At 40.0% G+C, this 11,586-nt stretch overlaps 1 protein-coding gene across 1 annotated transcript; it reads left to right on the top strand.

Moving 5' to 3' along the window:
* Window positions 1-5,182: 5,182 nt before the first annotated feature.
* On the top strand, window positions 5,183-10,667 carry LOC122056979 (patatin-like protein 6). Its single transcript, XM_042618959.1, has 4 exons — window positions 5,183-5,474; window positions 5,540-7,076; window positions 8,175-8,506; window positions 9,704-10,667. Exons 2-3 carry the CDS (start codon window positions 5,955-5,957, stop codon window positions 8,460-8,462), a joined length of 1,410 nt encoding a protein of 469 aa, XP_042474893.1. The 5' UTR covers window positions 5,183-5,474; window positions 5,540-5,954; the 3' UTR covers window positions 8,463-8,506; window positions 9,704-10,667.
* The last annotated feature ends 919 nt before the right edge of the window (window positions 10,668-11,586 follow it).

Raw genomic sequence — 11,586 nt, 5'->3', positions numbered from 1 at the left:
ATTTCTCTTACCATTTTCTCTCTATTATTCAATCCAATTTTTCATTGAACCTCCTCCACTTCCCTTCCCTTTCCTTTTCTTCTTCTTTCTTCTTACCGGCTGTATTAGAGTATTAGCTGATACATATTAATATTGACGGCACCCAATACCGATTGATGGTATCGGCCGATTCATGATCTTTTTTTCTGAAATTCCATCTGATCCTAAACCAATGTAGCTGTATAATATCGGTGTCACTATACCTATAACCTTGATAGAGAAGAGTGAAGTTATGGCATGGACTATGGATTAAAGGAATGTACGGGCAATGCAGTTACATGGGCCTGGGCCGCTTACAGTTGCAGACAAGAAATGAAAGCCATTTGACACAAAAATTCTGATTGGAGTGGTGAGGCCCAACCCACATTCAAAACCTAAACGTGCTAGCCCTTAGCCCAGTCAGTACTAAGAGGTACGTTTGGAGATCGTGCGCCACCTCAACAACTAATATCTCGAGATAGTGCCAAAACTGTGACCGCATGGCCGATCCAAATCCTGGCCTTATCATGCCATAGGCAGGAGCCGCAGGACATGCAGCGGGCTGGTCAGAATAACGTGGCTTGGCAATCAGGCCGCGCCTGATCTATGTCACTCGACTTGTTAGTCATACATTTTTCCTCCTTGGTACTCTTTCCCCCATCGAACAAGCAAGGGGTGAGCAGCGACTAGCTATGGACTTTTCTCGCTTTCTGTCTCCCCGGTTGTCATGTCATATCGCCAGATGACCTATAGTCTTTTCGCGCAGTCCTTTTTCTAGCTTGGAAGCAACCAATGGCATCAATTAAAGGCTTTCTTGCTGAGATCACTAGCGGAAGAGACCTGGCCCCTCTATCCCCGCCTGACCTCTCTGTCCCAGGACGCTTTCCCTAAGCTGAGAGTGCTAGCTAGCTGCCAAATGAAAGCGAAGCTCTCCACATCCCATAGGACTAAGATAGTCTGCAACTCTCGTTGATCCCCTTGAAGAGAATGGGCTCTTGTCCTGCTGCTTTTGGTTTGGGGATCCATCACCATCGTCTCTTGAACGACCAGGGTCCTCTCTCCCCCTAAAACCCCAAGCTTTGAGTTTCCTTCGCCCAATCAGTCGTGCAAGACATTAGAGATTCGTAATGGTTGTTGCATAGCTGTCATCTTGTTCTGGTTCCCCCATTTTCCTTTTTATGCCACTCCATTTCTATGAAAGCGATTGATTTTTGGAAGGCGAGGTACTCATGTGTGATCGCGGATTCCACGGTAGCAGTAGTTCTAGCTCTACATTAGGAGCACGGGGCTCTATCTATCTAAAGGAGGTACATAGTCCTCCGTTGGATCAATTAGACTCTTACTCTTTTGTGTTTTCCTCTCTGTACAAATTATACGGCTACGTAGGACGATTTCTTGTTGTAACACTTGGTAAAAAAAAAAAATATATCTAATGTAATTTTTATTTCCCTACCTCCCTTAACTCACTCAAGATGCCTCAATAAGTATTAGGTTTTCAAATCACAATGCTTATTATATATAAAAATTAGATTATCGTGAGATTAATAAAAGGCTTTTCATAACAAAAAAAAAAATATTGCGTCCTTTAAAATCAATTAATTTACTTAATTATGTTGAATTAACAAAATTATAAACATGTGGCAAAGTAGACATGAAGATACTTAGCCACCTAACTAACCTTTAGAAGAATATTATACTTGTGGATTATGTAGTACTACACACACGAGCGCATGAATTTATGAGTAGGTATGAAGTCCCGCATCGGTAGGCCTCGACCAAATCGATTGTGAAAATCCGAAACCGATCCATTTGGTTTATTAAATATGTCACCTTAATTCCGGCTCGATTAACATTCGATTGTTTCCAATGCAAGAGTACTATCCGATGGGTGTCTAATTGGGATTAACTCATTAATAGCCTGACTTGGGCCAATATGTTTAAAGCCCGTGTATATCTAGTTTACTAAGCATGACCCCTTTAGAGATGAATATCTCATTAGCCTGTTTAAAGACTGATTGTCCATAAGTAAGACTATCCCTAGCATATAAGGACCGATTATTTAAACAGAACGATCATAGTTTGAGGTTCTAAAGTAGAGATTCCCGATTAGACAGACTTATTGACACCTTATTTAGTAACCCATGCAAAATATATAAATGAATATATTATATTAAACTATACCATACACATGGATTATGCAGTACTGCATGCACGAATGCATTGATTTATGATTGCTTTTTTTTTTTCTACACTATAGTCCGAAGGGAAAGGATGTTGGTTTAGTATAGAAGCCAACCTAATTTCTCTTCATTAGTTGGCAAAGTGTGTTTTGTTTACTAACAAAGCAAAGCGAAGTAGGGACTTCAACCACTCTTTCAAATAAAAGGGATGGTTTTGGTATTTTCAATGAGGTTTTTCTCTCCATCCAGTGTATTGTATACGATCGTGAACCACCACACCTTTTTTGGGGAAAATAGTTTAACTACGGTTTTTTACGATAACAAGTTTTATTTTTTAGGTATAATTTCAATATATATATACATGATGGTGGATCTGATAAAGCCCAGATTTTGTGAATAGATAGATTTCATTATTTCAAGTTAATTTCTTAATCACATGTCAATTTCCAACTAAAATGAAATTGATCATATGGAAAATAACCATTAGGGCGTTCATATCAACATACAGGAATTGAGGTTAGGCACAACTAATTCCATTTGAATCAATCTAATTCTGATTTTTTAAATAGTGCATTAGGTTGACCCGAAATATGTTGAAGAGCCGTGTGGGAACCATCTGAAGGCTAGGCCGTTGAAGACATCAATAAGGTATTGATATTGGCCACAATCTATTCGATCTTAAGTTCCAAACAACTAGAATCATGCCAAGTCTACAACAAAATGCATAAGTATGTACCGATTAACTAAATGGATTTTCTTATTTACGCCCCTTCAGATGTCAATAGATTTATGACTTTGCCTCTTTTTTTTTAACAAGAGGATAAATACCATAATTTCACTTGTATCTTCAAAAAATATATAACTTTTAATAATAATATAATGATATGTTGCTATCAAATTATGTATTAGGGATTGGGTTTATTAAGACCACGGTGAATGAAAATCCATCAGATGGATGCAGAGAATATCGGAGAAGTATTTTATGAATTTTAGAATGGTAGATGAACCATCTTTTATGGATGAAGGAAAACTTTCTTACCCTTTAAAAGCCTTTTTAATTGAAACAACTTTTATGCATAAAATAAGAGGCATTTATATGAAGATATTAAGTTTTAATTACAGCTACACAGGTACAATCTAGACTCTCCTTATGCGGCAACCAGGTAAAATCTGCCTAGTTTCAATTTATTTTAATTTTTTTTATACTAACGTCATCATATTCGGTCGCACACAAGTCATCATCTCCTGATAATAAATAATTAAAAAAAAAAAAAAAAATTAATTAGAAGTGGCAATCTAGGTCCTTAGGCAGCACACATTTATTAACACCCAAGACAGGTAACCTACAATTTTCCTTTTTCCTTTGAGGACAGTGATTTGATAAGGTAGCTCAACTGCATCTCTCTATTATTCTCATTTTGACCTCATGCTATAAAAGAATCGATGAAATTAAATCATAGATTTTTTTTTTTTTCCCATTATGCAGTCAATGTCTTATACAATTTCTCATAATAGATTTTTGGGAGAGAGTTATCTGAGTAAGTCTCAAGAGAGAAATACATTAATGAAGTGTAATAAAATTGTAATCGTATGTGAGTTGATAGCGAGATCATTTCATGTGAGAAAGAGATGGATAAACATTGAAGTGTCAGCGGATCTATTCAAATATCTTCGTGTTGCCATTAATGTGACGTGAGAGATTTTTCTTAGAGAACTATTTCCCTTAGATTTATTGAAAATAGGTTAAGGTTTTAGAACAACGAATCATTATTTTGATAGAGTTCAATCGATTATGATCCGTTATCATTCCAAATCTACTAGATCAATTGAGAATTGGCGAAATTCCACCCGAAATCTAAAAATCCAACATGAATTAGTCGCTTTGGGATGTAAGCAGATCGGATATGAATCATTTTTGGACCGGATGTGTTTGGATCTGGATATTTCTTGACCGGATATGGATACCCCTAAACGAATACGGATGCAGATCCAATTCGGATTTTCAACTATGTGTTTACTCTCTGACTTGTACAATCCACCCCTTCCTCCCCCAATGAATGTAATTTGATATTAATCCATCTTTCTAAGTTGTTTTAATTATTTTTCTCATTCTCTATAATCTGTTTAAACTTCAAGAACCCTCAAAATCATTAATTGATTATTTAATTAGATCGAATAATTATTTTTTGAATAATTCAGATTTTAATTCGAATTCCCTTTAACCGGATATAAATACCGTTAAATGAATATAAATGCAATTCCAAATTCGAATTTCGATTATGCATTTACATTCCTACTTTAAAATATAGATTTAGGAATTGATATCAGAATAATCTTTATTGATATCAATACCTGGTCAGTATCAGATTGGTAGTATAAAAACTGAGGAGCTCAAAATAGTAAAAAATAATGGTATTGGAAAATCGTCTAATCCGGCCATTTACAACCGATATTAATATTGGCATTGACAGGTGGCCGACACTGACACAGACTCCAACCCCAACCCCGGGAATTAAATCCCAGGAAGGAAAGGAGAGATATTCGGTTCAGACTCAGCTGATTCCGATTCGAGTGGATTCGATTCCGGTTTTAACGAGAATCACCTGAAGGCAACGATTAGGTCATGGGGAAATGGGAATGCCATGTCAGCAACTACTGGGCCCACCACACAGAGGATAGTTTTGTCATTACGAGGAAACGAACAGCAAAATTTGTTACACAACCCCTTATCTTATCTTATCTTTTAACGGCGATGGATGAGCTGGACCCCACACGTAACCGATGATGGCGGGAGAAAATTTCCATTTCAACCGTTGATCGCGGATGGAAAGTAGACTCAACGCGGGAATAGAAACAGGACCGTTGGATGGGACGGCCTTACCTGTTTTGACCGGGCCCATCATCGTCGGTGCCCAATGTAAACCATGAAGAAATAGATTGGTCTATGCGAGCGTGAAACGGCAAGAGATGATATATTATTATTATTCCAGAAACTCTTCTTGTTTTTGTCTCCCCTTCTCTGCTTTTGTTTATTTTCTGGTTGAACGAACCTCCCCCTTCTTTCTCTGTTCCACCGGAAGGAACAACGAAGGAAAACAGAGAGAGAGAGAATTGGAGATAGGGAATAATTTGTTGAAAGCAGAATTGGAGGTGGAGAGATGAAGAACGGTGATGATTGGAGAAGGAATTCTTGGAGATTGAAGCTCTGTAGTGTGTTTTACGGCCTAAGGATCCAATGTTGTGCTTGAATGCGTTCTCCTAGGCCGTAGGCATAAGGTAGGAATGTTTAGATAGCGCAAAAATCTCAAAGGACGAATCTCTGATAGAAATTCTGTTTACAGGAAGAAGAGATTTTGAAGCGGAAACCGTTTGGGCGCCGATATTCAGAGGATCTCCAGAAATTCGTGAATAGTTCGTCGAGGTAATCTTTGCTGAATTTGTTCTCAATTTCTGGTGGAGAGCGGAGTTTCGGAAGAAATCTTTACATATTCAGATTCTTTAAGGAGGAGATGTTTGGAAGGAATGGTAAAGGCAGTGGACAAATATAAGTAAAATCCGTTAAATCTTTCAGAAAAGTAGAGGTTGGGGAGCTTATAACCGTATAAATCCATTAAAGCAAGCTTCGATTGGAAACTGGAAGCAACAGCATCATCTGCTATTGTAAGCATGCAGAGTATTTCCAAAATATCTGGAAAGAGATAAAGAAGGGGAAATATCAGGTCAGCGACGAACAATATCCGTCTAGATTGTGTACGAATGGCTTCTAATCCGTCGGAAATGCAAGAACCGAGCATCGATACAGACAAGCTCAGCTACGAGATCTTTTCCATCCTTGAAAGCAAATTTCTGTTCGGCTACGATGATCAGAAGCTCTGGATCCCAAAACACATATCTCCAACCACTGAAACAAATTCTGGAGCTGCTGAGCCGGCAACGACTGAGAATAGTGTATCGGCCATCAAGAACCAGAGAGGTAAGGTCTGCATTCTCAGCATTGACGGCGGAGGCATGCGTGGGATCCTAGCTGGTAAAGCCCTAGCTTACCTCGAGCAAGCTCTCAAGAACAAGTCAGGCGATCCCGACGCAAGAATCGCCGATTATTTCGATGTCGCCGCCGGGACTGGCGTCGGAGGGATCTTCACAGCGATGCTCTTTGCCACCGAAGGCGGTGGACGTCCCATTTTCTGCGCGGAGGACACTTGGAAATTCTTGGCGGAACAGGGGAAGCGATTCTTTCGATTACCAGCCAGTTCATTTTCCCCCTCTAGTTTTCTCCGGCGTTTGTTCAAGGGTGGAACAAGCGGCTCAACCGATTCAACAACAGCCGGTCTTGACGCAGCCGTGAGAGAGGCTTTTACGCAGAATGGTCGGACTCTGACGCTCAAGGACACCTTGAAGCCGGTGTTGATACCATGTTACGATCTCTCAAGCTCGGCGCCGTTTCTCTTCTCCCGAGCTGATGCGCTTGAGACAGACAGCTTCGATTTCCGGTTGTGGGAGGTGTGTCGAGCGACTTCGGCCGAGCCGGCGTTGTTCGAACCGGTGGCTATGCGGTCGATAGACGGGCAAACTCGGTGCGTCGCGGTTGATGGAGGGCTGGCAATGAGCAACCCGGCCGCGGCAGCAATCACGCACGTACTGCACAACAAGCAGGAATTCCCGTTCGTAAGAGGGGTGGAGGACCTCATGGTGCTGTCTTTGGGGAGTGGTCAGGTACTTGAGGGTAGCTACGACTATGAGAAGGTGAAGGGTTGGAAAGCCAAAGAGTGGGCGAGGCCAATGGCTCGAATCGCCGGCGACGGTGCTGCGGATTTGGTCGACCACGCCCTCGCGATGGCATTTGGGCAGAGCCGGAGCAGCAATTACGTCCGTATTCAGGTAAGCACTGTTCACCGTTTAACTTATTCGGGAGTTCTAACGTGCGTCGTCTATGTGACCGCTTCCAAACACATTGCCAATCTTGTTTTCATTGATTTATCTCCTTTGTCCTTTCCCTCTATTGGTTTCCCTTGCTTGTTTTCGACTTCTCGTAGCTACGTTATGCAATGTTCCCACTTCCCAGAACCTGAATATAGGTCGAATCAACCTATAACAAGGGAGCTAGGTTGTGGTCAGTGTGTGCCTGTGTGGGAAGCTTACACCTATTTCTGCCGTTGGAGGCAATATTCCAATCTTGATTCGTGTAATGATTTTTTTTTCCCTTTTTCCCCCCTATACATTTTTGTTACAAAGACGAGGAGTTTTTCATTTTGGTTGGTTTCTAACTCAGACCTTAAACCGTATGGACACATCTGTATAGAATATGATATTGCAGGGGGGTAGATAGTACTATTAGTTAGGATTTGGGATTGCAAAGAATGGGAAACGATCATGATTGCCATTGCCAGTAAAAGGAAGAACATGTATTATGTTTTGTTTTAGGGACAACGCGGGTTTCATTTTAGGGCCCATTATCGATTTATGGTACCAAACGTGCTTTGACGATGTACTCACTACTCAAGCATGCCGTCCCATAGTTTTTGTGCTATGATGCCATCTGCTACTCTTTTTGGTTTTTTCCTCTTTTTTCCTTTTGGGAAGAAATGACCACCTGATGGCTGGCCGGGGGTGGAGGAATAACAGAGAGAAAGAGAGAAGTGGGGGAAGGGAAAATAGCATTTCTCCTCGTTTATTTCCGATTATCCCGGTCAATGAATGGAGGCGCTTTCGGTCTTCTTCATAGTTTCCTTCCCTTTTCTTAACCCCCAGAAAATGTTAATAATAGTTAAACCCAGCTCTACTCGGTCAAAGATCACCCAACCTTTTTGGACTTTGGATGGTCCTTTGTCCTGTACTCCTGTCTCATCTAAGTTCAACTTTATACTTCAAATAAAGGCGTTAATTCTCTATGCCCTTGAGGGCTTGAGGCCCTTTGCTGTAAGTTGTTTATTTAGGTAGATGATAAAAGAGTAATCTCAATGGATGATGATGGTGCAGGCAAATGGGTCAAATTTGGGGGAATGTGGAGCCTACGTGGAGACCGACTGGAGTCCAGACAATGTGAAGATGTTGGTGGGAATGGCGGAAGAGATGCTGAAACAGAAGAATGTGGAGTCGGTACTGTTTGGAGGGAAGAGGATAGGGGAACAGGCCAATTTCGAGAAACTCGATTGGTTCGCTGGAGAACTCGTGCTGGAGCATCAGAGGAGGAGTTGCAGAATCGCTCCCACTGTCGCATTCAAGCAAGCTACCCCGAAAGACTCTCCTAAACCACCCCCAAATTAAAAATCCTGTTGTGATTGTGAAGCAGAGGAAAAGAAAACGAAAATGTAAGCAATTCCTCTCTTTTTTTTTTTCCCATTGATCTTGCCCTTGATTTGATTCTTCAAGAAATTCGATTGAGAGAAATATTCTCCAAATAAAGAAATTTTCCTATTTTTTTTTTCCCAAATGAATATAGGGATGGATTATGTTGGCTTGTGGGAATTAAAAAGTTGGAAAAATTATTTGATTACCCGGATTTCTTTTTACAAAATTATCCATCAAAAGTTTTAGTTAACAAAAATACCCAAAATTAGGTTTTTTTCTACAAAATTACCCACTTAAAGTTTAAGTTAACAAAAATACTTAAAATTGAGTTTGGGTTTACAAAATTACCAATACAAAGTTTCAGTAATAAAAAAATACATGATTATATGTGGAAGATGAAGATTCACTATTTTGGGTAGTTTTGTAAACCCAAACCTGATTTTGGGTATTTTTGTTAACTGAAACTTTGGGTGGATAGTTTTGTAAACTTAAACTCAATTTTGGGTATTTTTGTTAATCAAAACTTTTTGTGATTAATTTTGTAAAAGGAAACCCAAAAGTGGGTAATCATGTAATTTTTCCTAAAAAGTAAATGAGAGTGACAGCATTGCACATCGATAGGGTTTTCCGTAAAAGGTTAAGGGTACTAAGGTCACTGGCGCTGGAGGCCGAGTGCCCAGTGCCCATGCCTCGTTTGTCTATTTGGACCAGAAAAAGTCGCTTGGTTTTGTTACTTTGTTATTGAAGACAGCTCCTTACTTGGCCTGGCTGGGGATGTGGCCAGGCCCACAATCCACAGAGTATTATTTTTCTTTCTCCATTATCCTCTCGCGTATTCTCGAAATTTTCCAGTCTTTGCGTATTTGAATTTCTAAACCCTCCTGCGTTGAATGAATTGTCAGTGTCTTGGACTCTTTCAAGACTAAAAGCATTATTAGAATTCTCCTATTCACTTCGTTGCCTTTTTGCACTAACAGTAACAGAGACTGACCAGCGACCGACCTTGTCCTCGATCAGCGAAAGAGTTGTAGTGGTACTCTTCTCCGTCCTTTTTGGCTTTTGTGAGAAAATAAGAGAGAAAATGACAGTAAACCAGTAACACATTAGCTTGATGGGAAAGGAAAGGAAAAACCAATTAATTGTTTTCGCTTTTCGGTTTTCACCCATTCTGTTTCCTTTTTACGTTTTTGTAAATCTTACAACTATTTTTTTTCCAGTTGAAATGCAGGGAGAGACGGAGAAAAAGGAAAAAGAAGTATGTAATATAGTAGCAGCTTTAACTTTTTGCAAAAGGGAGAGGAGAGGGGTGAGCATTGAGGAAGAGAAGTGAAGCATGGGGGCCCTAGGCGAAGATCTTAATTAGATTTTTGCCTGCCAGAGGACAAGCTGTAACAGTATCGCGTCCACTCCAACCTTTTAAGCTTCTCCCCCAGACCCAGAGAGAAAGAGAAAGGAGAGAAAGAGTTTCAAAGAATAGTTTTGACTCTCGTAATCAATCTTGTTTCGGTTCTTAGCTTTGGGAAGTCATATTGGTCCAGGCTTGGCTTCAAATAGGAGTTTTAAGGAGTAAAACCCGTTTCACCTGGGACCGTTTCTCTTCTCTGCCTCGATCTCTGGTTCGCCATCCTTTTCTTGCCTTTCTGGACTGTGGGATGTGGACCCTGCCGAATGAAAAGTCTAAACGAAAAATTGGAGACACAGGAAAGGGACAGAATAACCCCACACAGGTTCCGAACTTTTCCCTTGGAATGGTGTTTGTTTTTGTTTCTATTTTTCCTTTCCCCTCCTAAATAATTTGTAGCGGTGGGGCAGAGTGTATTTTTCCTCCCCTACGGACCATTTAAATTTGGTCCATAACTCTCCTGAGAAGGGGGTTGATGACCTTACGAGGAATTGGTTTGTGAGTATGGATCAGGTTCTTGTGCAATACAATAATCTGATCTAAGTATATGGAATTCATTATAGAATTTTTTTGTGTGAATTCTATGTGTGGATCAGATTGTACAAGAATGTACGGAACATGATCTGCTCTCTTGGTTTGTGATGGGAGGAACTGACAAATTATATTCTCCCTCCCTCCTTTTTCCGTCTTTGTTTGTAGTCGATGGTCTTGCATTTGTATGTTTATTTGAATATTCATGACTGGTGACCCATGATTAATGAAAGAAGGAACTTCTCCTCTATGGTTTGTTTTAGATATTGCTATCAGATTGGTTGTACCAATTGACTCAGATCGATTGGTATCAATATCGATCACACTGATATGGATTTGGCGAATACTGTACACTCATTTTTTGTTGAAAAATGATATTTTGATCCAGCTAGAAATGACCAGTATGTATTGGTATTGGTATTGCTGGTGACCAATACTAGTGCTGATACCATGAACGACTTGGTATGATTTCTATTTTAATTTTATATGCAGTGATTTCTATTTTAAAATTTGTTTGATTTGATTTTTGCTATATTTGGAATAGAAATTAATCTCATTTTTGTTTTTTAATGATTACATGGCTAATTTGATGGACAGAACAGTAATTTCAATATTAGAAAATAAAATACCATCCTTCTTCTCTTGATGGTCTCACCACCACCATGCCCACCATTGCCACCACATGAAAGGAAATAATTCTATATTAAACTAGAAAACCATGAACAGCTGAAGTGCATGGTTGATCACAATGCCATCCCACCAACTCAAGGCCCCCAAAGGCCTAAAGGGCCCCAAGTCCCCAACCCCTCCTGCATTATATGCATTTATCAAAGCATACGAGGTCCATTCCATATAAAGCCTTGTTTTATAGAGCAAAAAAAGCTTCTGTCACTAGTGTTTGGTTATTTGGTAGTTAGTACTGGTAGGTAGAAGGATTTTAAACTTGGAATCGATGCCGAATTCTTTGGGCGTAAGCGTAACACAGTGTCTGGCGCGCATTTAATACCTAAAAACGCTTTGGACTGTGTGTGACAGCCTTGGGCTCGATGTCAAGGCATTTCTGATCGTTGGATATGCGTCAAACACTATGTTGCACTGCATAAGAGCTCAATCTGAAACTGAGCAATTCAATCTCAAAAACGTTAAAAGTTGACCGCTCTGAAATTG

This window comes from Macadamia integrifolia, chromosome 12 (genome assembly GCF_013358625.1).
Source record: "Macadamia integrifolia cultivar HAES 741 chromosome 12, SCU_Mint_v3, whole genome shotgun sequence".
Lineage (NCBI taxonomy): Eukaryota > Viridiplantae > Streptophyta > Magnoliopsida > Proteales > Proteaceae > Macadamia > Macadamia integrifolia.
The sequence above is the reverse complement of the archived record's forward strand: the minus strand, read 5'-3'. Positions and strand labels throughout refer to the sequence as shown.

Coding starts and splice junctions, on each gene's coding strand:
- LOC122056979 (XM_042618959.1), top strand. CDS start 5,955: ATGGCTTCTAATCCGTCGGAAATGCAAGAACCGAGCATCGATACAGAC. Junction 7,077..8,174: donor GCAATTACGTCCGTATTCAG/GTAAGCACTGTT, acceptor ATGATGGTGCAG/GCAAATGGGTCAAATTTGGG.